The 25,624-nt window shown below is 57.3% G+C and overlaps 11 protein-coding genes across 11 annotated transcripts; 4 read left to right on the top strand and 7 right to left on the bottom strand.

Annotated features, from left to right (window-relative positions):
• Positions 1-1,303: 1,303 nt before the first annotated feature.
• On the bottom strand, positions 1,304-2,653 carry TRAVEDRAFT_47217 (uncharacterized protein; the record flags this gene model as incomplete). Its single annotated transcript, XM_008039313.1, has 3 exons — positions 1,304-1,663; positions 1,716-2,349; positions 2,409-2,653. The coding sequence occupies 3 exons, from the start codon at positions 2,651-2,653 to the stop codon at positions 1,304-1,306; spliced, it is 1,239 nt and encodes a 412-aa protein (XP_008037504.1).
• Positions 2,654-3,175: 522 nt separating this feature from the next.
• TRAVEDRAFT_167452 (uncharacterized protein) lies at positions 3,176-4,558 on the top strand (the record flags this gene model as incomplete). Its single annotated transcript, XM_008039862.1, has 1 exon — positions 3,176-4,558. One exon carries the CDS (start codon positions 3,176-3,178, stop codon positions 4,382-4,384), a length of 1,209 nt encoding a protein of 402 aa, XP_008038053.1. The 3' UTR covers positions 4,385-4,558.
• A 303-nt stretch (positions 4,559-4,861) lies between these two features.
• Positions 4,862-6,694, top strand: TRAVEDRAFT_47215 (uncharacterized protein; the record flags this gene model as incomplete). Its single annotated transcript, XM_008039312.1, has 5 exons — positions 4,862-5,557; positions 5,614-5,639; positions 5,858-6,173; positions 6,239-6,326; positions 6,480-6,694. The coding sequence occupies 5 exons, from the start codon at positions 4,862-4,864 to the stop codon at positions 6,692-6,694; spliced, it is 1,341 nt and encodes a 446-aa protein (XP_008037503.1).
• A 151-nt stretch (positions 6,695-6,845) lies between these two features.
• TRAVEDRAFT_47214 (uncharacterized protein) lies at positions 6,846-7,256 on the bottom strand (the record flags this gene model as incomplete). The annotated part of the gene is made up of 2 exons (XM_008039311.1): positions 6,846-7,090; positions 7,148-7,256. 2 exons carry the CDS (start codon positions 7,254-7,256, stop codon positions 6,846-6,848), a joined length of 354 nt encoding a protein of 117 aa, XP_008037502.1.
• A 2,249-nt stretch (positions 7,257-9,505) lies between these two features.
• On the top strand, positions 9,506-10,227 carry TRAVEDRAFT_90255 (uncharacterized protein; the record flags this gene model as incomplete). The annotated part of the gene is made up of 2 exons (XM_008039861.1): positions 9,506-10,135; positions 10,189-10,227. Coding segments are annotated over 2 exons (669 nt in total), but the record flags the coding sequence as incomplete, so codon positions are not given.
• A 476-nt stretch (positions 10,228-10,703) lies between these two features.
• On the bottom strand, positions 10,704-12,278 carry TRAVEDRAFT_122524 (aryl-alcohol dehydrogenase; the record flags this gene model as incomplete). Its single annotated transcript, XM_008039860.1, has 9 exons — positions 10,704-10,789; positions 10,846-10,976; positions 11,119-11,344; positions 11,470-11,583; positions 11,640-11,706; positions 11,758-11,859; positions 11,915-12,004; positions 12,054-12,090; positions 12,145-12,278. The coding sequence occupies 9 exons, from the start codon at positions 12,276-12,278 to the stop codon at positions 10,704-10,706; spliced, it is 987 nt and encodes a 328-aa protein (XP_008038051.1).
• A 1,086-nt stretch (positions 12,279-13,364) lies between these two features.
• Positions 13,365-14,385, bottom strand: TRAVEDRAFT_37131 (uncharacterized protein; the record flags this gene model as incomplete). Its single annotated transcript, XM_008039124.1, has 2 exons — positions 13,365-13,721; positions 13,771-14,385. The coding sequence occupies 2 exons, from the start codon at positions 14,383-14,385 to the stop codon at positions 13,365-13,367; spliced, it is 972 nt and encodes a 323-aa protein (XP_008037315.1).
• A 4,698-nt stretch (positions 14,386-19,083) lies between these two features.
• On the bottom strand, positions 19,084-20,495 carry TRAVEDRAFT_20174 (uncharacterized protein; the record flags this gene model as incomplete). The annotated part of the gene is made up of 7 exons (XM_008039005.1): positions 19,084-19,146; positions 19,213-19,282; positions 19,345-19,532; positions 19,600-19,899; positions 19,921-20,035; positions 20,122-20,297; positions 20,364-20,495. The coding sequence occupies 7 exons, from the start codon at positions 20,493-20,495 to the stop codon at positions 19,084-19,086; spliced, it is 1,044 nt and encodes a 347-aa protein (XP_008037196.1).
• Positions 20,496-21,248: 753 nt separating this feature from the next.
• Positions 21,249-22,288, bottom strand: TRAVEDRAFT_20173 (uncharacterized protein; the record flags this gene model as incomplete). Its single annotated transcript, XM_008039004.1, has 4 exons — positions 21,249-21,278; positions 21,331-21,569; positions 21,633-21,744; positions 21,803-22,288. 4 exons carry the CDS (start codon positions 22,286-22,288, stop codon positions 21,249-21,251), a joined length of 867 nt encoding a protein of 288 aa, XP_008037195.1.
• Positions 22,289-23,488: 1,200 nt separating this feature from the next.
• Positions 23,489-24,243, bottom strand: TRAVEDRAFT_64699 (uncharacterized protein). The gene is made up of 3 exons (XM_008039859.1): positions 24,111-24,243; positions 23,768-24,051; positions 23,489-23,714 (listed from the first exon to the last, which is right to left on the bottom strand). The coding sequence occupies exons 1-3, from the start codon at positions 24,232-24,234 to the stop codon at positions 23,673-23,675; spliced, it is 450 nt and encodes a 149-aa protein (XP_008038050.1). The 5' UTR covers positions 24,235-24,243; the 3' UTR covers positions 23,489-23,672.
• Positions 24,244-24,667: 424 nt separating this feature from the next.
• Positions 24,668-25,464, top strand: TRAVEDRAFT_71791 (uncharacterized protein; the record flags this gene model as incomplete). Its single annotated transcript, XM_008039858.1, has 3 exons — positions 24,668-24,812; positions 24,863-25,257; positions 25,316-25,464. The coding sequence occupies 3 exons, from the start codon at positions 24,668-24,670 to the stop codon at positions 25,343-25,345; spliced, it is 570 nt and encodes a 189-aa protein (XP_008038049.1). The 3' UTR covers positions 25,346-25,464.
• Between the last annotated feature and the right edge of the window lie 160 nt (positions 25,465-25,624).

The raw sequence follows: 25,624 nt of genomic DNA, 5'->3' as shown, positions 1-25,624 counted from the left end.
TGCACAACCCAGAGTCATATTGCTCCTCAATGCTACCCACCTCACGCTTACAGCTCTCTCGGTGAGGACGATCCCCTGGGCGCTGTAGGGTTACCGACAAGCTCATTATTAACCGTTAAACCCTTGCAACAGATTTTCGAGGGTTTCGACAACGCTAGCTACATCAGTACAATTACAGAACCGTAAGCATAGTAGTGTTCTAAACCTCCAGGTGCCATGAGCCCTAACACGATCATGCGGCGACTCATAGGCTGGTTGTCAGTCTGATCGTCCGGTTTCTGGTCGACTTACAAGCGGCCAACCAAGCATCTCTCCGTTCAAACTCCGCGATGCCGACGGAGGACGACGGCGGTACGCTTCGGTTCGCATCCAGAGTCATAGGCTCCATGGGCGCGTCTATTTCGATGGGTCCGGAAGGATCCCTGGTTGGCGCGTCCTGCGACGAGGGGGAGCAAGAGAAGCCGGGAACACGGTTCGATAGCGCTAGCGAAGGAAACGCCGGTAGCGGTACGGCAGACGGGTGCGATATGATACATGTCTAGTCCAGGGCGTTGTGGCTGAAAGGAAGGCGCCGTGGGATTGTCGTATCGGGCAGGGTCGAAGGGGTCAGCATGCGTGGAAAGGTGGAACGTCTTATGGCAGCTCTGTAATCTATGTAGTCGGCCATTTCTTGTGTATTATGTATCATCTCAACTAACGACCCGCTCAGATCGTGCAAGTAGTGGTAGAACCATCTGTGTAAGTCGGCGCCGAGCCTCGACGATCCGATGTCATGCGTCATGAAACCGAGCCGCAACACGGCGGGCGAGACGTTTCCGAGATTCACGCTCTCGTTCGCATGGTGAAGCGCCGCGACAGATTTCGCGAACGCGGGCCTACGCGGGCGCGTCAGCGTCATTCTCTCTCTCTCTGCAGCGCGTCGCGCTGCGGCCGGGCACAGGCTGTAGGACAGACGTTTTTCGTTCATGATGGCGACGTGCTCTGCGGGGTGTGACGCGGAGCTTGTCGAGGTATGCGAGTGAGTGCACTTGCACCGTCTGGATGGAGCACGCGACGAGACCGACGTACGCCATCTCGGGGCTGTCGGGATGCATGGACGCCCCAAAGATGAGAACGGCGCCCTCGAGGATCTTGTTTTCGTTCCGTAACCAATCGATGGCAAAATGGCGTGAGGCTAATGGTCCATCGACACCACCACTAACAAGTACACATGTTACGCCTGCGCACGGATCTGTAGCATATTCGTTCGTAAGTGCGTCTACATGTCACCAGAGGCGAGATGCTTACACAAGTTTGAAGCTCGTCATGACGCCGCGTCATTCGCGGTCAATTTAGAGATGTTCTCACGCAACGCCTTCATGGCCTCCGGCTCCAGCGTGTTAGAGCTGATCTGAATTGACTCCCATGGAGCGTTCGGGCCAGGAATGTCGATGATGCGCGTCAGGCCTGGCGGAGCATCGGGATATGTCCGAGCCACAGTGTCTGTTTTGGAGGCGGAAGCCGCGTCGACCTTGTCTACGCATTCCGCCATAGCATCAACGTTGTTCTCCTCATCCTCCTCTTCGACAAGTTGGAAAAACGTGAGTGCATTCGCCTTATCCGTGATGATAGGCGCCTTGCCGGCGGAGCCGGCTTTGCACACCGCCTTATGTCTCGACCAATCCTGTCATATACTGAGCCATCTCGCAGCGACGAGATCCATGTAAACGGCGTACCTTCGTCTGGCATTCCTTACTGCAATAGTGGGGCTTCAGGTCCCGTGGGCATCTCCCCGCACACGCCCTCAGCGCCGCGCGCTCTTCCGAGCGTATCCCACATCCCTCCGCAGCACATGCGTAGCCGTCCGGGTTGTCCTCCACCTTCTTCTGCTTCTTCCGCTCCTCGTCGTATATCTCCTCCAGCCTCGCAGTGACTGCGCGCCACAGATGGCGCATATAACGCGACCGCCCCATCTGCGCCATGTCGACGCCGAGATTAGCGCCCGTCTCGCGCGCCGTCAGCCCGACCTTGAGGACGATGGGCGAGACGAGGCCGAGCCTCGCGCTCTCGTTTGCGTGCTGCACGGCGAGGATGAGATACGCGAGCGCGGGGTCGCCGCTGTTGGCCTGCGCCGTCTGTGGGCGCTGGAAGCGGCGCTCGTCGACGAGCATGTCGGCGACCTGGACGGCGGATGCCGTGAGTTTGATGAAGTGGGCGTTCGCGGCGCAGGAGTGCGCCTGGGCGAGAATGGCGGGGGGCGCGAGGTAGCCCATGTAGCGGTCGCGGTCGCAGTTGGGATCTAGGAGCGAGTCGAGGACGTAGAGCGCGCCTTCGGCGCTCTGTCGCATCGTGCCGCACCCGCCCAGGTATCTGGGAAGACCGATGTCAGCGTTCGAGTCTGTAGCAGAAGAGGCGAAGGCGGATCATACCTGATCGCCATGTCGATGATAGCCTCCGGGTCTTTATTTGTCGCGCGCTCAATAATTCGCTCCCCAGCCCACTCGGTGAGATGTTGCGACGCGTTCTGCGAGACCTGGGCGAGGTCGTGCTTGACGTGGTAGTCCCACAGGCAAGAAATCTGTGCGGCGATGTACTTGTCCATGTTCTTGTAAAATGGCTTGTCTCCGTATAGCCGTGGCAGGAGGTTTACCGAGTGTTGCATGGACACTGGCATGTTGGGCAGGAATGCGAAGGGATTGGCAGTAGCGGGATCTGTTGGACTCTGAGATGGTGCTAGTCCAGAAGTAAGAGGGTGAGCTGACGTGGCCTGCGCAACACAGGGAACACGCCACGCCGTAGAGAAAGGAAGCGTACTTACGTCCGTGCCTCGTCAAGCGAGCTTCAGAACGTCACGATGGCTTGGGCATGGTGGCTGCGAGGTGCGGCTATTCCCGTAGTCGTGCAGGATTGCCTTCCTTTGCATAACGCAAGGCATTTGGGCGCAAGTATTACGCAACATAATGAAGCGGTGTGGATGTACACTGTGTAAAATGTGGCACGGGCTCAGGAAATCTGCAGCCAGTGGAAGGAACGAAACAAAGAAACCGACAAAACGCAGCGCGTCGATCGGGATCTGGACTGTTTAGCGCCGGTTACCGGTGCCTCGGTCCGGGACCGGAGGAGCAGTTTGAAGCAGGCGCCGAACATTTCTGACCATCGACCACCACGACTCGTCTCTCGAGTCTCCCTCTCTCGCATGACCCTTCTTTCTCTTCCGTCTGCTCGTCTACCGCCCATACGGAGCATTCACGAGCACTCAGTCGAGGTCCTAGAATGTCTGGTCGGGTACCTCCGGACGATCTACAACCCACCCGTGCGCGGAAGTCGTCGCGTCGACCGTAAGGAGAAGGACGCACTCGATGGAGATGCCGATGGGGATGGGTTGGCCCACCTACGCGCAGACGAACACGAGAGGGCGTACGCCATTCGATGGCTCACGAGCCTCGTCGCGCAAGCTTCGCTTCTTCAGGACACGTCCGAACGGCCCGGCGACGACAACGAAGGGTTCGACGAGAAAGTGGATGAACTCATCCAGCGCACTGCCTCTCTCCTCGCAATCTGCGCTGGCTCCGCCGCTGCTGGAATCGTTACGCGGAGATTTCCCCTTGCGTCCCCTCTCCTCCACTCGCCCATTGAGGTCCAGCTGACCGACATCCCGATTTCAGTGGAGGAAGACGCTGCCACGGTCGGCGCGCATACATGGGGCGGTGCGTGTCTCCTCGCCGACATCATCGCGGACAACCCGGAGCGGTTCGGACTCTCCGACGACGCCATCGCGCGCGGCCCCCGCATACTCGAACTCGGCGCTGGAACTGGACTCGTCAGCTTGGCCATCGCGAAGTATCTCTCCGCACGATGCTCTCAAGTAGACATCGATTCTGCCGGGGTTGATGTCGTCGCGACCGACTACCATTCTGCTGTACTGGAGAACCTTGCTCGCAATATTGCACTCAACGCTGGCCTAACCCTCGTTTCTCCCTCTGCGCATGCTCTAGACTGGTCCGAATTCTCCCCGACCGCCGATGGCCATCCTCCCTCTGGTGCTCCTTTCGACCAACCGTTTGATGTCATATTCGGCGCAGACATCATCTACGAAGCCACGCATGCACGTTGGATTCGGGAAACGGTGGCTGCGCTGCTTCGCCGGCCAAGTCGTGTGGAGGGATGCTGTGATGCCGCGTCCTCTCCTCGTTTCCACCTCCTTATCCCCCTCCGGCCCACCCACGCCTTGGAGTCGCGCACCGTACAAGATGTCTTCCCCCGAGTACCCACGTCCGCTATCTCCGGGGACGAGTCGGCCTGGACGCTGTGTATCCTGGAGGATGAAGCGTTCGTATGCGAAGCGGACGATGCTCGAGCCGGGGAGGAAGTGCATTATGTCCACTATGTGATCGGATGGGCCTGATTGTTGTACTTGGTGTGAACTTTTCTGTTCTGGGCTTTTGCAGGCGTCGCACACCCTACTGAATTTTCATAGACATAGACTGTAGAACACTATGTAGAAGGCTATGCACCTGAACCGTCCACTCGAGCGTCCCGCGATCATGTCAGGTATCCTCGCAAATGTTTTGATATATCCCGCTCACTTGTGGGCTACATTGCTCCCGCTGACGATAACGTGTGGGATGATGGACGGTTCACCATCAGGAAGAGCTCTGGTCTACTGCGTGGCCTAGGCGGTACCAACAGTTCCAACGATGAACATATGGCTTGACGATCGGATGCAGTAGGCGAGTGTTCAATTGCAACGCCGCCATCTCAAGCTTACTTGACACGAGTTAACCAGCCAACCGCCACCCTGTGCCCTGTCATCGCAGTACGGACGACATCAATGTTCGCAGGTATGCTACACGAGGTTATAGTTGCACTCATCTTAGATACCATGTTCTCGCGAGGGATCAGACACAAGTCCCCCCTCTCTCTCCCTCCCCCCCAGGTGTTCATCGACATCCCCCGCGAACAGGTCAGCGATCCCATGGAAAACTGTCGCATCCCCGTCGAGCTATGTGAACGTATCATCGACGAGTGTGCGAACGACTACTTCCTACTCCGCCAATCTCACACTCTCCTCGCGTGCGCGCTGACGTGCAAGGCCTGGGTACCCCGGAGCCGCTTCGTGCTCCTCCACGACGTGCGCTTCCGTACCGAGGACGGCGTCACGCGCTTCGTGCAAGAGATCGCGGCGCACCCGCGGTGGACTGCGGACGTACGCACGCTGCACATCACCCCCGCGCGCATGCACGCACACGGCTTGCTCGCGCTCGTGTCCCTCCTCGTCAAGCTGAACAACCTGCAGGAGCTTCGGTTCGCCCAGCTGGACTGGGCGACGTACCCTTTTGGGGTCACGAGGCAGCTGGCGTGTCTCGACGCGCGAACCATCAGGGCGCTGAACATATCGAACGTGGTCTTCCCGAGCGCGGCGGAGATGGTCAGGCTCGTGCGATCGCTGCCGCTACTACGGCGGCTCACTTTCGGGCTCATCAAGTTGACGAGGGAGACGACTCCACAGGACTGTCGGAGGCTTGTTGCGCCCTCACACAGGAGAGTGGATACCCGACTTGACATGCTCTCAGTCTGGGTAAGTTCAGGGGGTGCTTCGTTTCTCGTATACCCATTCTTTCTTATGGTGCCTAGACAACTTCCCTCCCGTGCTGGAAACTGTAGGAGCCGCAGTGACAACTCTCGACCTGAGCTATCCTGAAATGTCTTGGCCCTCGGGTATGTAGGCGTCCGGTCTGCCCTCTCATCACCGTCTCCTGTGCTGATGGCGTGCTATCATAGCAAATATATACGATTGCATATATCTCACACTCTCCTTTTCGGTGCTGTCCGCCGACATTCGCTCTTCCACGAGAGGTGCTTTAGCTCACCAAACCAGGCCCTTCACAGACTGCGCGGGCCGTTTCCGCGACATCCTGCGGCGCATCTGTTCAGACCGCATGCGCACCATCACCATCCGGATTGCCCCGTGCCTCGTCCCCGCCGCCGACGGAACTCTAGCGTTCACGTATCGCACGACCTGCCTCGACGCTGTCAGCACGTTGTTTGGGGAGCCCACGACGGCGTTCTTCGGGCAACCTGGGCGGCTCGCGAACCTGCACACGCTGAGCGTGCATGTGCTAGAGAGCTCATCGTACAACGACGCGCACTGGTGGTGCCACGTCTTGCGGAAGCGATTGGGGCCCGTCCCGAGTGTGAGTAGCATCGTGCATCTGCGAAGTGGTGGTAGCAAGACGCTGATCGTGGCGGTTTGGAGCAGATAACCCCGCCCTTCGTCGGGGTGCATGTCACTATGCGGACCTTTGGCTTCCCGAATCCGAAAGAGCTTCCATACCGCCGCCGCGCAGGTATATGACTATCTAACATCAGCGTCGGTACGAAATGGTTTGGCGGGTACAATTCACGTTCGCGCTATCACTGCTAGTCGTCATGGGTAGCGAGGAATTATACATATACAGATTTCGCCAAGCACCTCGGCTTACCGCGAGTAAACTGCGCAGACTTACAGGGTGGTTGTGGGACGAACCATCCTCGGGCTAAGAAAGGGAAAGCCACGATGACGGACTACCAAGGTGCGAGCGAGGACAACGCCCCTGGGCCCTCTGGCTCTGGCTTGAAGAATCCCATATTGACCGATGGACTGGTCATCATTGTCCGCGCGGGTGCGGCGATCAGTATCCGGCGGGAACGTGCGCTGAGCCGGGGCACTCACTAATACCGATCTGCCTATGGTGGTGATGTGTATGTAGCTGCGCGTTCTCGAGAGGGAGAATCCGCAGGGGATGGATCTTGCTCGCGGATACACTCCCCCTCAGACACAATATTTAGGATACAGTCAACAATGATATTCCGAGAGACGACCACTGCTAGCCTGAGTGCGAAAGAACACCTTGGGATGCGTCAGGTGCGAGGGGCTCCCAGCTTGAAACAAGGCTCATGGCGAGGCGTTCTGAATCAATCTGTGCAGCCTTGATGATATCGCCGCCTTCTCTGCGCGCGATACCGTACACTGCGCTGCTTGGGTGCGCGCTGCGCTGTATGGGTATGACCGACGCATCGACCACGCGCACGTTCGTCGTGTCATACACCTTCAGGTGCGCATCGACCACCCCTAGGACCATCACGGTTAGCATCCGAGTCCTCAATTACTTGATGAAGCAAGACGCACCACCAAGACCTCGACGCCTAAAATGTTGAAGGATGAGCCGGGTTGTCATTGGAGCGTTTTCTGGAGCAGCATCAGGTTCGTAGGGACCGTAATATCCCTTGTCGGGCATTCGTGGGGCTTGGCCCCAAGGCACACAGGCATCAGCTGTGAACGGCACTATCGCTCCTATAAAGTGTTTTGAAGTTGACGAGGTTGCATCTAGGGCGATAGGTATACTAGAGGAAAATTATAGAGGCCGGGCTTGCAACAAAGAGCACATCGGGAAGCCTGCTGTCGTAGAGCGTGTGCTGGGTCGCCGTATGACGCCATGACAGGAGTGTGCGTGAGATAGAACATAATGTTCAGGGAAAGGAATGTTTTGACACGTCATACTACTTCGTTGACCGTGGTCCAGAGCGGGGGAACAGCACGTGCGTGAAGATGTCGAGTTTACCTCTCACGCGACGACAAGGGCCGCCACAGCATCATCTAAGGTTCATGTGGTGTGAGCGTGATGATTCACAGAGCTTGACACTCACCTGCAGATGTACACCCATGTACCATGAACTAGGCGCCAACAGTATTTCGTCGACGTGCTGAGTCCATCGTGGAGTGCAATCCCATCGCCGCTCATAAGTCATCGGGCGATACCCTTAATACGCGAGTGAGCCACGGATATCCTGTAGCAATGCGAGACGACACCATCGCCTGCTCTGGCATTTGCTCGCATGTGCAAAACGCGATGCAGCTGGTTCCTCCCAGCAGAACTTTATTTAACAATGTGAGCACTTACCGGGGAGAATAAGTGAGCTGGTTCCAGCTGGCTTACGGGTATAGACCAGACATCCGCTGAGACGATACCCAACCTGCGCAAGAGGGGTGTTACCCGGATAGAGAAGCACGACTACGGAAAGTTAGGCAGGCATAAAAGAGATGCATACCCGCGAGAAATGTGGACGTACCTGTGAAATACATTGGCAATACCGCATTTCACCGTGCAGCGCAAAAAGGCTATGAATTCATGGCGAGCGATTAGCAAAGTGTCTGCTAGCAGCGAGAGTCCCAGATACGAGGGGGAGGGGGATTGTCAGGATGCTCCGAGTTTGACTGCAGCTGTGAAAGATCTCAGAACGTCCAGGCAGGCGGGTCGAGGAGGCAGAAAAAAATCTGGCGGCGTTATGAGACGCGAGGCCAGCGGATCCCGGAGGGGACATAGATGACAGGTAGCTGAGAAGCCGAAGTCAAGACGACGCGCAAGGGATGCCTCGAGGATGGCGCCGCCAGCCATCGCGGGGACATCGGCGGGCTGCACGATGAGCAAGATGAACACGATGATGAGCACACTGAAGCACCATGGTCGCATACCTATCATACGCCTCACCTGGAATAAGTTCTGCGGAAACGCAAGTCGCGTTGAGGACGTGGTCGTCGTGATGCACGTCGAGGGAACAAGCGCCGGCGTGGGCGCCGCTGTCGTCTCCGGCCGCATGTCCGAAGCCGGAATTATCCGCCGAGTGGGCGTCTGGTATGACCACCATGCACCGCTTGAGCAGTGGCTGAAAGAGCTTCGCGCCCACTACGCATCGTTTGACTTCGATCTTCAACATCTCCTCCAGAGCCAAGCGCCTACTTCTGTCGAAACGAATGGTCGGAGACCGTTCGAGATCGCGATCGACGTAGCCTGTCAGTACTCCGTAAAAGTACTACCCCGGCGACCCCAGCTAACCACTATACTTGCGTGTCCTAGCACACCAGTGCGCGGGAACCCTCGAGTTCTGCTCGCGGGAGCACAACTACAAGATCAGGACGCGAATCAGCCGGTGGGCCTAGCAGCCACCACGCCAAAGCCATGGCAGCAGTAAGGGCATAGCACTACTATTGTTGTTCACGTCACCGGCTTCACCACGAGTGGCGTTTTTGAGTGAAGTGATCCTTCACGCGCATGGACGGCCCCCTATAGGTGCGCACGCACTCCCCTTCCTTTTCATCTCCCACCATCTTCTCATTCCGCCTCACTCAGACGCTGCTCCCCCTTGCGAGTTTGCAGGTCCCGTCGCCAATTGCCACGCCATCCCCCAAGATGACGCCTCTACACAGTTCAACCCACGAGTATCCGCTAAACACGAATCGGCACTTCTGTCGAAGCGTGGATCAGTACATGGCAGCGCAGATTTCGTGCCTGTACGACTATCACACCCCCCACGAGGAGGCTCAAGCATCGCAGAACGCGTCGCGGCATCTGAGGAAGTGGGCTGTGGAGACCAACATCAATAGCACGAGAAAGGGAGACCCAGAGGCCCTACTGAACATGGCGATCAGGTGGGTTCACCCCCGGCTTTGTCTCCAACGTGGCCAAGCGGTGCTCAGGCCGACCTCTCAAGGTACTTGAGCGGGTGCAGCACGACAGGACAATGTCCCGAGGGCGCGCTCTACGTCCTCGACGCGCTCCTCGACCCCGAATGCGACCCCGAACGCTACGTCGGCCACCTCGCGTCCACCGCCGTCCTCGCCCAGGCCCACTCCTGCGCAGCAAACGCCCACTTCCTGAAACTGATGGCCTCGTCCGACCAGATCCTCGACATGGTCATGGACGAGCGCCGCTTCCGGCGCACGGAGAACGCGCTCGACGAGGACCCCGCGCTCGCCTACTTTATCTTCGCCGTGCAGCATGCGAACCTGAGCGCGAAGCTCGGCCTTGTCTCGCCCGTCGTCCTGCAGATCGGGTTCGCGGCGCGTGAAACGGGTGCTAGTCTCGGCGTCGAGCCGTGTCAGATGAAGCGATCCCGTCATGTGCGCTTCTTATGGGGCGCTGTGATGGCGAACTTGGAGGAGATCTACGATGAGGAGCGGAAAAGGCGGGAGGCATTGCACGGAAGGCGAGGTGGCTGTGTTTGCGCGGCGGAGGGGTGTGGGATACGTGCAGAGGGGGGCGCGACGCTGAGGGCGTGTTCCGGGCGATGCCCGCGGGATCTCAAGCCGCACTACTGCAGCAAAACGTGCCAGAAGAAGGTTAGTGGGCTCGACCCAATATTGTCTCTAAGACATTGCTAACTGTATCGTAGGACTGGCCGGCGCATAAGACGGTATGCAAAGCCGGTTCCGTTCGAAAGGCGCCTGTAATCACAGACAAGGCGGGCGCCCTTGTGTTCTTCCAACTCGGTGAAGACCACCAGGATGCCGAAGATGTCGAAGCAGCTGCCCATTCTCGATGAAATGCTAGGCGTCGCTCGTTGGCATGGCTCTCCAGTACCGGCACACGTCTTCGACATTCCTGCTTTGGATGTACGAGAGGGTCCCTCCAGATCAGCCCGCACACGCCAGAGCTAGAAGCCACGAAGTCGTCGCTTCGTGAATAGATGCCGACAATCAAAACACATTCACTGACAATCGCACTACACGCCCGAATGTGGCGCTCTGGTTCTCGTCCCGCTACTGTGTCATCTACACGTCGAATCGCCGGCCGTTCGTCCGGGTCGGCATCAGCCCGCTCGGCGTTGCGGAAAAGACATTCTAGGAATACAGCAGGGCGGCATAGAACGTATTGTGTTGAAGTGGACGCGGAACACCGGTTGCCTCTTCAGAAGTGGCCGTATACGGGCACAGGCTTGTATGGCGCCTCGAGGGCCTTGATTTCCTCCTCAGTGAGTTTCAACTCGACACCGTCTGCGCAGCACAGTCAGGTCACATATTGGAGACATGAAGCGATGACCGGGATTCACTGATGATGTCCTCGAGGTTGGCGAGGCTCGTAGAGCCCACGATCGGGGCGGAGACGCCCGACTTCGAGAGTACCCAGGCAATTGCGACCTGCGCCATGCTGATCCCTCTCTTCTTGGCGATATCCTCGACGCTACGAGTTCGAACATCAGCCCGAACGGCTATACGTCCGAAATGAGAACGCGACGCACCAGCCGACGATGGTTGCAGTCGTATCGTTCTTGAAATCGTTGATGGCCCTGAACGACGAGTATCGTCAGCGGAGACACAAAGACCTAGGAAGGTATAAGGATGTCACTGCGTACCAATCGCTGTCCCCTCGTTTGGACCCGGTGCCCAAAGGGCGCGTCAAGAGACCACGGCTAAGGGGCGACCAGGGAACAGAGCCCACACCGAAGAGCTTGAGCGTAGGGTACATCTCGCGCTCCTCTTCGCGGTAGAGGAGGCTATAGTGGTTCTGCATCGATATGAACGGCGTCAGATTGTGCGTGATCGCGTAGTCTGTGCGTAGTGTCGTGAGAAACGTGCTACTAAAGCGGACACCATTCGCCACCGCTTACTCTGCATCTGTTGGACTGAGTGGAGAATAAGCATGCAAACTACACGAGAGGCACGAGATTATTCACATTGGAAGGCCCAGCATGAGCTCATCCCGATGTAACGGACATAGCCTGCTTTGACGACCTCGTGAAGAGCTTGCATAGTCTCCTCGATCGGGGTGTTGTAATCGAAGCGATGACCTACGTTCGACTGCTCAGTACTCTTCCTAACTGAAAGTGGGCGTCGATTGACTCACACTGAAGCACATCGATGTAGTCGAGCTGCAGGCGCGCAAGACTGGCCTTGACAGAGTCGAAAATGTGCTACCAGCGCGATGAGCGCTCATCCTAAGGCGTATAAGAGAGTCTGCATACCTTGCGGGTCAACCCGTATTGGTTGATGATCCCGATGTCCTCGGGCTTCTTCTTTTGAAGAAGAAAGTTGAACGGAACCTCCGGGGCCACGGGCCTCCCGACCTGTTATACATGAGCGACCGGCCGCCAATATTCGATCCCGGAGACTCTGACTTACCTTGGCCATGATCACGAGCTCCTCGCGAGGAAGATTGAATTCCTTGATCGCCTTTCCTAGGATGATCTCTGAGAGGCCGTTCGAGTACGACTGTCGAAGGTTAGCATCTGGGCAGCGAACATTACGCTGGAACACTCACGTTCGCGGTATCGAATGTAGTGATGCCGTGATCGAACCTGCATTCGCCACATCAACGTCCACTCCGCCATTTTGGCTGCGCTGCTGCTCACGCGAACTTGATGTGCTTGAAAGCTTCCTCCTCCCCCAGGACCCAGCTGTCCCACTCTGAACTTCCGTACGACCCGCAACCGAGTATAATTCGCGAGACCTTCAGCCCTGAGTTGCCCAGGCGCACTAAGATCATGGTTCTTAGTATCAAAACGACACCACTCCTAGAGCATATCATGGACGCACCGTATGTCATCTTTGAGGCGACCATTTCGGACGAGCGAGATTGGATTGCGGCGATGTGGATGGTGTAGTGCTGCCGACGGGGTGAGGTTGCTTCCATGGGGCCAGTATATATGAGCAAGTATTGGCGGTGCGCCCAGCACTGAATAAGCTTTCTCTGTACGAGACAAGAGCAGTAGTACCCTCCTCACGACAACACCGGAGCCGACTATTCTCCATCGAGAAGACTAACCCCATTTCAGCGTTCAGCGACGACACTGCGGCGTCCTAAGTAGTCGACGAATTCACATTTGGGCGTCGGCGCTTTCATACGCGCGCGGTGTATGAGAGCCTAGCTCCCATATAGAGCCGCCGTGTTGCCAGTCGCTGAACTATACTCGCGTACCGTGCGTGTGCAGCTTCGTTGCTCATTGCTTGCACTTCGCACACCGGAACGTCGACTCCCGGCAGGCGGCGGTATAATCGTGGTATCGGAGTGATCCAAAACGCTCTGTGGATGGCACAACGGTGTCCAGCCAGATGCCCGCCAACCCGCGGCCGTTGCGTGGTTCCCCCACGACGTCGAGCGGAGCGCGAAAGGAACATTCCTCGCAGCCTCGATCGCAACGAAGCACCGGAGGATGGAGCGATGCCGACGGACGCGGCGTCGAGAGGTGAGGAGTGATTAACGCCGTCCCAAACCTAGACTGATATTCAGAATATGCCGGAGGTATGAATGGCCAGGCGGGAGCGCGAACTTTCATTATGTCGCCGCTACATACCGTACTTCTCCGCTGGACGAGCGACGCGTTGCACTTCGTGCTCATGCGTGCCCATGCCTTCCGTGGCAAGGTGCAGCCTGCTTCGCTCGTAGGCACGTCTACCTCCCCCCTCATCACCCGCAGTGCTCCAATCGCTTACACGGACAACGCCCAGGACGACTACAAGCGCGGTCGATGAGGTAGGAACGGGCAGTTGCCCCGAACTATGTTCGGCCCCAAGTCAGATTACTGCTTCCGCATGTGGAGTTTGAAGCGTACCGAGATCGGTGTCATCCGGATCAGCCGGCACCCTGTCCTCGAGCACGCATGCGAGCACGTTCGCGGATGACCCGCAGCGTTTCCGCATCAAGTGTGTTCGAAGTGAGGCGAATCGAACCACCGGGGGCGTTGGGCGCCGGCATGTCGATAAACTGCCCCGGGCCAGCCGGGCGTAGTCTGAACGGCATTTCGTCCCTGTCATCTGCGGTGCTTGTAAAGGGACCCGCAACTGGAGGAGACGTGTTTTCCATATCCTCGCCATCCACGGAATCCCCTAGCTCAAAGATACCGCGAGCCAGGGATTCCGCCGGCCCCGTGATGGAGGGCAACTCCCCGACATAGCCAGGCTTGCAGATAGATTTATGCCTCGACCAATCCTGAAGAACGTCAGCCGACGGAAGGGCGTATATGTTCGCATCAGCTCACCTGTTTCTGGCACTTTTTGCTGCAGTAGCGCGGTTTCAAGCCAGGAGGACACCGCCCCGCACATGACCGCAGCGCTTGCCGCTTCTCCCCACGTATACCACATCCCTCCGCCGCACACACATACGCCGCAGGGTCCCTTGCGACCCTCCTCTGCTTCTTCCACTCCTCGACATATATCTCTTCCAACCTCCGGTCCACCGCGCGCCAAAGCGGGCGGAAACGCCTGCTGCGGACTGTCTGCGAGAGGTCTACCCCGAGCGAGGTCCCGATGTCGCGCATCATGAATCCGAGCCTCAGCACGATGGGGGAGACGAGGCCGAGCTGGACACTTTGGTTGGCGTGGTCGAGCGCGACGACGAAGTGCGCAAACGCCGGCGCGCCGACGCCCAGCTCCATCGTTTCTTTCCGCTGGAAGCGCCGCTCTTGCACTACAATCTCGGCGCACTCCGCGGGAGTGGCGAAGACTTTCTCGTGGTACGCAAGGGCGGCACAGGAGTGCGCCTGCGCCTTGAGGGCGGGCGGTATGGTGTCGCCCACGTATGGTGTCTCCGTACACTCAGGATCGAGGAACGAGTCGAGAGCGGTAAGCGCGCCTTCAGGACTCTTCATGCGCATACAGCATCCGCTCAGGTACCTAGAAAATTCAGAGTTGTCAGATGCGTGTTCAGCGCGCCAGCCGGGATGGATCAGCGCGTCATACCCACCTAAGCGCAATATCCAAGATCGCCTCTGGATCGCCTGTGATCGCGCGCGAAACAACGCGCTCCGAGGTGTTGCCGTTTGAGAGATGTTTTGAAGCCTCCTCGAGCGACCCTTTGAAATCCTGCTGGTCCGAGTGGTAGTCGACGAGACAGCGGGATTTGACGTTTACGTACTCGTGCATGTGCTCGAACCACGGCATGTTCTCGTCGAGCTCAGTGACATTCACATGTGTGTTTCCGTACAGCGTCGGTATCTCCATGTAGGGCTTCGAAGGAGTATTAGCGGAAAGAAGAGAGCAGGGCGCGGAAGACTACAATTGCCGTTGCGTCGGAACGGATCGGAGGGGATTCGCATGTGGGCGCTAAGTTTGAGGGCCAATATTGGTTCCTCTGCTCTCTAGCTCTGTCGTTGATTCATCACTCGCCCGGCCTACCCGACTACGACTCACACGCCGTCCGAGGTAGGCCCTCTCCTTTTTGCCTACTATGCCCAGATTTCGCCTTTTCTCTCGCAGGGAGTCCTTGAGATACTGTCCACAGTGAATAATACGAACTTTAATGCGATGCCCGAGAACTTACCCACTCACAGAGTCTTTAAGCTTGAATAATCGGCTTTGCATCGTCAATATACGCGCCATCGTCGCAGTACTGCCATCACGGCCTTTGCCTCCCCGTGGAGAGCTCAATGTCGTTGGGGAACGGTGAGGCATTGATGGCGGCTCGGAAAACAACCAAGGTGAGTGGAAGAGCTGTGGGAAGCGCAGAGGCTGGTGCCGGAGGATCTTTGTCCGAGCTGCAGCCTTAAACACTCTCCGCAGAGCCAAAGCCGTTGCACACGGTTCACCTGCGCTTTTCCAGCGACCCCAACCGTACGCGAGAGGGCCTAGTAATGTACCGCGACGCGCTCTCACCCACCTTCGAATACTCCGTCCTCACTTAGCACCAACGGCAGCCCGGAGCTCTGTCGCTCTGTCGCTCTGTCGCCACTCTGCTCGCCGTCTGCCTTTGCCTGTCGTCCGCCAGCCATCAATCAGATTACCTAGCCGCCACGACGACGCTCGGACGAACGGCGAAGATGACAGATTGCGAGACCCAAGCCGCACACATTCATGGTGAGTGCCTCGGCTCATAACTCGAACTAAATGAGAGATGCGACGCAGAACGCAGGGACGCATGCTTTGCGCGGATCGCACGCGCCGGATACGAGACACACGCAACGGATACGAAAGCATACCCGCAACGTACTAATTCGCTCCCGCTTCCGGGTTCCGTGGCCCCGAGTCACGCTCGATCCGAGGGGTGCCAAGGCAAATGCATCCTTATCCGCCATCGTGGGCCCACACCTGTGTCCTGTCGCTGTGGAGGACGCTGCGGAGACATCATAGACAGGGGGTGTGCCGCCTGCAAAGAGCGTCCGGGAGTCGGTGAGCTGTTTCCTCTTTCAGTGTCCCGTGGTACGCACATATAGACCGCGCCGACGTGATTGCATTGATATCAAGGGCAGACGAGCCCGCTAGAGCGCGGTATAACACGGCTGCGAGCAAGGTTGTGAGTGGAGCTGAATGCCCGAGCAGAGGGAAACCGACCGCGAGCTCGCTATTACTCCGTACATACGATGTCCGACCCGTGCGCCTTGGCGCTCTGCAGTGCTGCTGTCGTAGACGCGAGGGCCGCGACTCCATCCGCGGGCATGCCCACACCCTGGGCATCCAGATGTCCTCGTTCGGACACGAAGGGCCTGTGGCGTTGAGTTAACAAGACCACACATACACCATAGCGGATACGTAAGTGCCTGCCTATGTTTACCGTCGGATTTCACTGCTCGCTGACGTGCTCTCGTCTTCCCAGACCGGTAGCAGCGCTATAAGGGAGTATAGCAATTTTGCAGCGCCCTCATCGTTTGATGGTGCGTTCAAACTATCATACCTCGAGTATCCTGCGGCGGCTGCGGCATTAGAATAGTGCCCTATTCTAGAATCCTGCACAGGTACAAGGCGCCATGTCCATGTATCGCCCCGGTTACGCCTGTGGATGAAATATTCCAGTCTGCCAGTAATACATGATGCATTTAACATTGCCCATGATTAGAGAATGCTTACGTCGTTTGTGCCTGCAGGATACAGCATCGTCTACTATTTATATAGGTGTATGACATCCAAGTGGCTCCAAATTCTTTCGTTCAACTGGTTGGTACCAATGAAAAATATGTCTGTAACGCGCTATCAAGCAAGGAAATATCAAAATCTATCCGATGTGAAGTCGTCGAGCACGAATCGAGTAAACAAGGATGTGGAAGAGAGCAACACGGATCAAAGCGACGGAACGAAAGTGAAATAGATCTGGGCATTGGGGGACAGTCATTTCGTAGTCGGTACCGTGTACGGGATCCATGCATAAGTTGTCAGTGGACCATACTCAAACCGAAGGACATCCTGCATCCCATGCAAGACGGGCCGGACGTACGCGACACACTTTCCCGGGTCCTTGCACCGTTCGAATCGGAACGTGAGCGCCTCTAGCCCAGCCAAGAGCACCGGCAGCCGCTTCTCTGAACCGACCACCTCCTCGCTCGTGCCCACGGCCCTCTGGCAGAAATCCCTCTCGTACCCCGTCTGATCCTGGTGATGTTGTTGCAGGAAAATTGTCTTCAGGCTCCCGGGGATCGGACGACCTATGGCTATTATGTGGAGCCATGGCCGCGATCGGTCGTCATCAACGGGCCACCAGAGGCCTGATTCAGGTATGACGGTGACTGAGTGTAGAGCAGGGAATGAGTCCCTCAACAAGCTGCCAAATATCTCTAGAGAATTTAGAGTGTGAGCCATCCGTCACATCTGGACTGCGTTCCACGTACTGCAAGAATCGGGTTTACCCACGAAGTACAGCTCTGTGATGGCACATCCGAATATGCCGCCAACACCGCTCAACCCGGTAATATCATAGTCCCAGGCTCCCTGTGTAAACAGTAGGTCGTGAGGGGTCTGAAAACGAGCTACGGAGGGTTTAAACTTGCCAGTAGGATGTGTTTGTCCACGTGGAGGCTTGTAAGCTTCTGGCACACTTTTAAATGCTCCACAGCGGCGGACATCTGCCGGAGCCCCACGACGGTTGAGCGACGCTCCGCCGTGAACGAAATGTCCCTTATGATCAGCACAGCAAGGTTCGGGCAGGCCCACACAGCTGCCAGCATCGCCCTCAAGGACTGAAAGGTACAATAGCACAGTCGCAGGGTCGTTATGCCAGCGAAGAATGGTAGACGCATGCGGAGGACTCGAAGAGGGGGTCCGCGGTCAAAGTCGACGTTGATACATCGCAAGTGCTGCAAGCGAAGGTAAGGGTGCATGAGGAGCCAGCTCGCCTTGCTGGCGTCAAAATCTCTAGATTGTCGGTAGAAATCCCCTAGCGTGAGTCCGGTAATGGTGATGTTTGGAGATTTTTGGACGGTCGCAGTAAAACGGGCGAGACGTGTATCGTTGAAGACATGAGGGAATGTTGAGAGGAGGTGCTGTCCCCGCATGCGCCATGCGCGACAGGTCAGAGCGCACGCGGCGCACAGTGCCTGTTGCGACCTCCAGGTACTGAAGGAACTCAGAAGCTCAGGCGGGCGGCCCAGATACTCGTAGCAATCCGGAAGTGCATTCATCACAGCCTCGCAGAGTTCGATAGGAAAGCGGCAGGACTCCATGAAGGATGAGAGGACGATTGATTATGGCAGGATCCCGGAAACAGATCGCGGGCCTGTAGGTGTTCGATGAGCATGGAGGACGTTATAGGATAGATTGGGTGGCGCAAAATGAACGTACTGGAGGCGCGCTGACTGGTGTGCAGGGCTTAGTTTTTGGCGTATCGGTATGCGAGGCGGAGGAAAGAGGTACGGGAGCAGTTCAAGTGGCGGGCGCGAAGCAAGTGCAGGAATAAGATTAGGATGGGGACGCGTGCGTGCCTCTTTCAATATTCTTCCCTCTCTAAATCCTCTTCCCTCGGTCTCCCCTCCACTAATCCGGACCTCGTGCAGCCCAACGTTACCGGCTAGTACTACTGCGACCGAGGATAATTTTGAGGGTGTCTTTGAAAAGTCCGGGCTTCTCTCATAATAGGGTTCTGTTCACCTTCGGGACCTGTTCACCGCCTCGCAGTGTACGAGCCTGATTGATCTCTCTAGTCTCGCCGCCACGGGGATGCGTCGACCGCGTCAAATCACTCCAGACGCATCGCCATTGACAAATACTCTCAGCGCGACTTTCTCCGCGCAGTCAAATTCTTCTCACTGTCCACGTACTGCGGGGAAGGCCTCTCGTCGCTCGCCAGACAGAGTCCTGCCTACGCGTCTCCCTGCTCGAGCGCCGTCTGCGCTCTCACTCTCTCTTTCCCGATATACGAGCCCCCCTGTGTCTCACTCTGCAAGACTGTCTCTTCCTAGGCCCTCTCTGATTTGCTCCGAGACCTGTGCATCTGCCGTTGAGCGTTTATGTATGAGACGTGATTGATGCAATCCGGTATCACCGACAACATATCATAAACAATGCATGATAGAAAATATCGAATCGATTGTGCGTAGTGAGATCCGTATGATCCGCAAGCTGACACAACTTAATGTACAAACGAATATTGTTCATGGAAGAGCAGCCTGCCAGAGCTCGTGCACGCCATCGATACGACACCGCTCCAGCCGGACCTGACACATCGATTCGTGGGTGTTAGTATTATCGACGCGCCGCCCTAGATGCTCACTAAGACCCACCACTGTTCCGTCCACCCTCTTGCCTTCTGTTGCCGGAGACAGGACCAGATCGGTGCCCGGCCAGTACACCCTGTGTGCGATGAAGCAGTCAGTTACACTCGTAGATAGCTGTAAAAGAATGCCAGCACTTACCGATAGCTTATAGTCTTGGTTTTATCCAGTTCGTAGCACCGAACCTCCCACGAGACCGGGTACGGCTTTGCGACTAAAGCAGCACCCGCCACTGTAGTGCCCTCGATTGTGAGATACAGCGGCTGCCCGTCCGCCGTCAGCGCCCCAGACTGCACAATAAATCCGGCTCCGCTAGGTATGAACGTCCACTAAGTGCGAGAAAAATGTGTCAGATGGGCGTGCTCGGCGATCTCTGAGGTGATGCTCGCCACATACCAGTTGCTCTGAGCGCTCCTTGTGTGTGGTGGCCCGGGAGTAACACTTGCACTCAACCGGCTTGCCGACGCTGGACTCGCTTGCGAGGGCGAGAACGCTGTCCGACTGGACATTCACCAGCACCAGCGCCCCGGGTCCAGGGACCCCTCGTGGCCCAATGTCGGGTGGAGCATCGTTTGTCGTTTGCTCGTGCGGTGATTCCTCATGAGCCTTGACGACGGGTTCTTGTAAGAAGGAGTTCAAGTCACAGCGGCTCGGGTACCAAAGCTCGCTCTTGAGGTCCGATCTGAAAGGCCACAGCTGTATCTAGAGTAGACACACAGAAATCAACCAGATACAGTCAGAGACATGCTCGTTAGACCACGTTGCGATGATAGGTACCCTGCTTTTTCCGCTGGTGTCAAGATCGACACAGAACTTGCTCGAGAAATAGAGGCTGCCAGAACAGCTCATCACGGTCAGCATAGAACGCCGTAGCATAGCAGACATTGACAAGCAGGACAAGTGCAGGGAGTGACTCACCGAACCATGTCCGAGTCCCCGTCCTGAGCGACGTGCCAGACCATTGGAATAGAGCCCGCTCGCAACGCCTGGCCGCCCCATAAGTCCCCTTCGAAGCTTAGATATACTCTGCTCCCGTCGTCGCCCCTGCGTGAGCAGCGTATGATGAAGCCATCTTTGACAGGTATAAATTCCCACTAAAAATCATGTGTCAAGTCAATTAGGGCGATGAGCGATATCCTGCGGCTGAGATCTCAGGCTACCTGTTGACACGACTTATTGGCGAAGGTTCCAGCCTGGACGAGACCATTGGAAGGATAGAACTCCATAACAGTACCAAAGTGCCCATTGAAGAGAGTGTAGACCGCACCGGGCGTGAATATCTCAGTGGTCATGATGGTTGAGCGAGGAGGATTGGTGGAAGAGAGCCTCATGCCCCTCAGGGCAGGAGCATAGCGTACCGCTCGTTGTGGCCACAATGCACGAGGCGCGGCGAAACTCGAGGTGAAAGCATGTCTCGTGCGGGTTAAGCCTAAATGATAGCCTCGCTCCTCATCCGAAGCGGTCTCGCGCCGAGCTCCAGGACGCAGATCTCCTTCGATGGGGCATCTACGGAGCGCTCAGAAAAGCTTAGATTCAGAGCCTCGTTGTGTCCTGCGAAAACGCTTACCATGGATGAGTGGCTTCACTCCGTATTAAGTACTCTCTCGATGGCCACGCTGCCCGCACGCAATTCACGGGACCATGCCGATAGCCATCAACTTGTCCGCGGAACTCATCGAGGAGCGCGAGCGCGAAATCATCGCATTCTACGTGCAAACGTTCTACAATGAGTCGGGTCGACCCCCGATCCTTCCCGAATACTTGACGGCCGTTTGAAAAGGCGGTCGGTGCACGTTTGATATACTTGTGCAATATCTTTGCTAACCCCTTGCATTCAAGCAGGTGGAGACATTGCAATACATGGGCTGATTGACTTCTCCTATGTCTCACTGTAAAATATCCCCCGCAATCATGTTCTTGTTACTTGTTTCTTACGCTCTGCCGCTCCACATCGGCGGACTGCATGTGGGGGACGTGCGCGAGAGATGCGGTGAACACCATTCGGCGGATCGTGCGTGCGGTCGTCCTCAATCCGGTGCGCGCATTTACATGGGATCGGCGAAGAACGTGAACGTCTGCAAAGCGTGTCAGATGGGTGCTACCAAAACATGACTGAGGCCAACTTACCACTGCGTTCCCAGGGCTGAATCGGACGCGGAATACGGCGAGGTCGCCCGTGTATGCAAACGCGTTGGCGCTCGCAACATACACAAGGGTGCCCGGGGCTGTGGATCCATCGTTATTCACCCAGTTGAACGCGAGCGCGTTGGTGCCGCTGAGTGTCCACACAGCAGACTCGATGTCCTTGCGCGTGCCCGACGCAGCGGTGAATACGTTCGAGCCGCTCTGCGCAGGACCGCGCGAGACTACGAAGTGGGGTGACTGGGTTAGAAAGCGTACAAGAGCAAGTATGCGGGATGTAAACGTACCTTGAGAAGTGCCCGCGATGTAGACGTAGTTGAATGACCCTGAATGGAGGTCATCACCTGAGCTCGAGAAGCCAACGACACCGCCGAAGTACGGGTAAGCCGACAGCCCATTCTAATCGAACGATACTCTCAGTATACAATCCAATCAGTGAAAAAAAGGATGAACGCACAGCGGTCGTGATGTCAAAGGGCGAGCTGTTCGAGTCGCATAGGTTGAGCACAACGGAAAGTGCACTCAACACGTCTCCCGTCAGGCCATACTCGCCATACCCGTTCGCTGCGCTAGACACCCATCCGAGGACGGACCCCTGTGCGGTGTCCGTGACCTGGATAGTTCCAGTCGCCTGGACCAGTACGCAGGGCGTGGGGGACTGGCGCGCGGCGAGCGCACGACGACGCGTGTTCTGCGCGGGGCTGCGCGGCGGGAGGCCGCGCGCGAGGCGTTGGCCGTTGGTCAGCGCGCGCGCGTCCACGGGGTTGTGCGCGAGGGCGCGGGGGACGATCTCAGTGGGGTTGTAACCCGAGCTGGTGTCCTCGACCGGGGCGTAGCGGTGGACGCGCGTGGGGGCGACGGGCTCGGGATTCGGAGTGCCGGCAACGAGCGCGGCCGGGGCGGCGAGGAAGGCGACGAGGAGGAGACGGGATAGTGAAAACATGACGAGATAGGCTGTGTGTTAAAGAATGTGAGGCTTGCGAGCTTAGCCTTGTGCGTGCGGAGGTGACGGCCGGTTGGAGGCAAGAGATCTATCCGAGGAGGTCCAAGGGATGAAGGACGGCTCGCCGGGGTCGGGGCGCAGATATAGGGCGGCGGTGGCGGCGGGTCAGAGGGGGTGGAATGGATGAGAACGAGGTGGTGTTGATGGCAATTAGTGGCTGTCCGATCCCAACTCTAGACTCTTTCTTCCTAACCTTTCCTCGCTCTTGTCTTTCCATCATGCACGGCTTGCATCGCTCTCGCGGACCATAACGCGCCTTCTTGTTCACATGCGTGCGTTATCTGAAGGCCACTCCCGAACCGTAGAGGCCAGAAAGCGAGTGCTGCGTTTACAGAATGTCACTCAGAGTCTTCGGCGCTTAGCTGTCAGATTACCCTCGTCTTTCTCATTCGCAATCGCGAAAGGCTAGACTGGCCGTTAGCGACAAGAATGCGCTAGAGTCACTCGCTCGCTCAACGCACCGGGCGATCGACTGTCCGTCGCGTTCGCGTAGGATGATTGCGAGCGCCGAGCGAGCTACCAGAGGGTTGACGAGCCTCTTCTTCGCCGCGTGGTCATCCCGCTACGGGCGAGATTGGAGGAGGACATGCTGGCCTACATGATGTGTCAGACAGCCACCATTTACAGGATATCGAACGAGAAACTCATGCTCACCGTTTGTACAACTGCCCCGGAGAACTTGGACGAGTTCCAGCGAGCAACACGACGGTTCGCTCTTGTTTTCAAACTCCGCTGTGGCACGCCGCCGGAGAAGTGCGGTAGCGTATTTTCAGATCATTTACGACATTACACTAGTACTTGCTGTAGTACGAGCACGATCGCTAACATATAGCTGGCGGACGTTGTCCGATGGACAAGAGAAGAGGCTCCGAGTGGCGGCACGCAGACGACGCGGACATGGTCAGCTGCGCGCGTCCATGGAAGCAGTGTTTTTTTGAAGATGCACTTCGGGTTATCCCTGCCAACGGTCGTGCGCGCTCTATCCCACTTCGACGCAGGTACGCGATTTCGACACACCTCGATGAGACATTTACGACAGGAACGATGTCGCACCTTTGTGCTAGGCGACGCGGGATGGGGTTGTTTGTTTCCATCTTTCGTGGACCCGTCCGACGCATCTGCGGACTCCATCTGCCTGTGGGAACACATTACTTTGACAGTGTCATACTAAAATACATGGTTGATACTAATGATACACAAGGTTATCGACGGCTCGTAACGAGAAGAGGTCGATATCGTCTGTCTGTCCGAAGGAGAGAAAAAGGTGCGCCCGTTCGTATACATGGGCGGTCCTAAAACGCCACGGGTATAAAGGTGCTTCCGCTTAGTACGGGCGGGTGTGTGCGGCGGGAGGGGCACCAGGGGACTGACGATACCGGTCAGCACTCGGCGGTGCATTACGAGCGACTATCAGCTCACAGGTGCAAAGCCTCCTGGCTGGGGAGCCACGCCCGGCGGGGGGCCTTGCGGGGGCTGGTACGTGCCGCCGCCGTACGCTGGCTGACCGCCCGCGTTCCATCCCGGTCCGTTGTTGTGTCCCGGGCCTGAAGCGTATCCAGCCTCTTGCGCCGCAGGTCCGTTTACTGCGCCGTTGCCCCACCCGAACGTTCCCGGTTGGGCGAGCCCGCCGGTGTTCCGTGCGCGACGGCGGCGGAATATGAGACAACAGCAGAGGAAGAACACCAGCACGAGCACGACAGCGCCTGCGAGACGAGTATGAGTTTCGCTACTACTTAGGTCGGACATTTTGAAGGTAGCGTACCGACGACAATGCCAGCGATAGCGCCTCTTGCGAGCCTCCCTGCACGGCTCCCTGTTGTTGTTGTCCGGGCAACCGCCGACAGGGCGAACGAGAGCGCCACGAGGCCAATTGGTAGAACGGACATGGTTTGCGGGATGTGGGTGGAGAGAGAAGGGCGTCGAAAAGTTGGGACGGTCTGGAGCTATCCGCGGTTATATAGCTGATCGGTTCTTCAAATTGGAGTGGAAGCTGTGAAAAACGATATGGATGACGGTGTGCATGGGGCGGGAGTGCCTTGCAAGCCCCGCGTCCATGCACAGCGAGGCTCACTGCGGTGGTGGAGTGCGTCTCTTCAGGACAGGCGCCCGGCGTAGCAGCATAGGGGATGACATCATTGCGTGACGCGGGTGCGGTCACAGGTGGCGGAGGCTGACAGCGGCGGCTCTGGCTGGGCTGGTGTGCGCACTCCATCCCGCACTCGGCTCGGCTCTTCGCCGTCCTCCAGAAATGCCTGGCCTGAGGCTGCCCAGCGGTTTGCGCACCTCACTCTTGCTCTCATACCACCACCATCCGCACCCATGTCCTCACGAACACCCATGACACCGATCATCACGCCCTTCCGATGGCTTACGCTCCTATCCCTGCCTGCCTACGCAGCAGCGCAGTACGGCTACTATGACGGAGGCGGCACATCAGGCCGGGCAATCGCGGGAATAGTGGTCGGTGAGTTCCTTGCACGCCCATCTCTGAAATGACCCTGACTTCTGCTTCAGCGATCTGTTTCGCGATCTTGTTCTTCATCTTCGTCAGCCTCTTCTTCCGCCGCCGCAGACGGGGAGTGCCTATGCTGCCATGGCAGGGCAACACCGTCCCCCTCGGCACGCACTATCCCAACCCGAACCAGAGTGCGTATCCCGCGATGAACCACCAGTCCTCCTGGGGACCTGGTGCGGGAGCGTACCAGCCTCCGCCGGGTCCGCCGCCGCAGGCTGAGTTCATGCCGCCTCCGCCTTACGTTGGAAAGCCGCCCGCGTACGAGGGAGAAGAAAACAGCGGTTATGGGACCCCCCACTCTCCGACGCAACAACCCCCAGAGGCGCCGCAGCCTGGCGGGTTCGTCGTGCCTCAGAGTCCCCATAGCCCTGCCGCCGCGCATGTGAACAGCAGCGTGAGTGTCAGTCCGTATCAAAGGATACACATCTTGCTCACTCAGCATTACTTTCTAGCCTCATTCGCCGTGGTTCAGATCCTCGTAAATTGTTTTCGTCGCGCTGTGTATCCAGATGGATCTGACCTGTGTATTGTACGTGCTACTATTCCCCTGCTATAGCTGTGTAGCTTTACTGTATAGACCATATAATGGGCGATAATCTCGACATGCTCAGTTTTTGTGAACGCCTGTCAATCGATTCGCTGCTTCAATAACTCGATAGCAACTTCACGTGAAGAGCGCGATCGCCATAATCGACCGGGACCGAGCACACGGGAGCCGAGCACGGTCGCTACACTTCCTCGCGCGCCGCTGAGGTTGGGAT

This window comes from Trametes versicolor, assembly GCF_000271585.1.
Source record: "Trametes versicolor FP-101664 SS1 unplaced genomic scaffold TRAVEscaffold_5, whole genome shotgun sequence".
Taxonomy (NCBI): domain Eukaryota; kingdom Fungi; phylum Basidiomycota; class Agaricomycetes; order Polyporales; family Polyporaceae; genus Trametes; species Trametes versicolor.
This window is presented reverse-complemented; position numbering and strand designations above follow the sequence as displayed.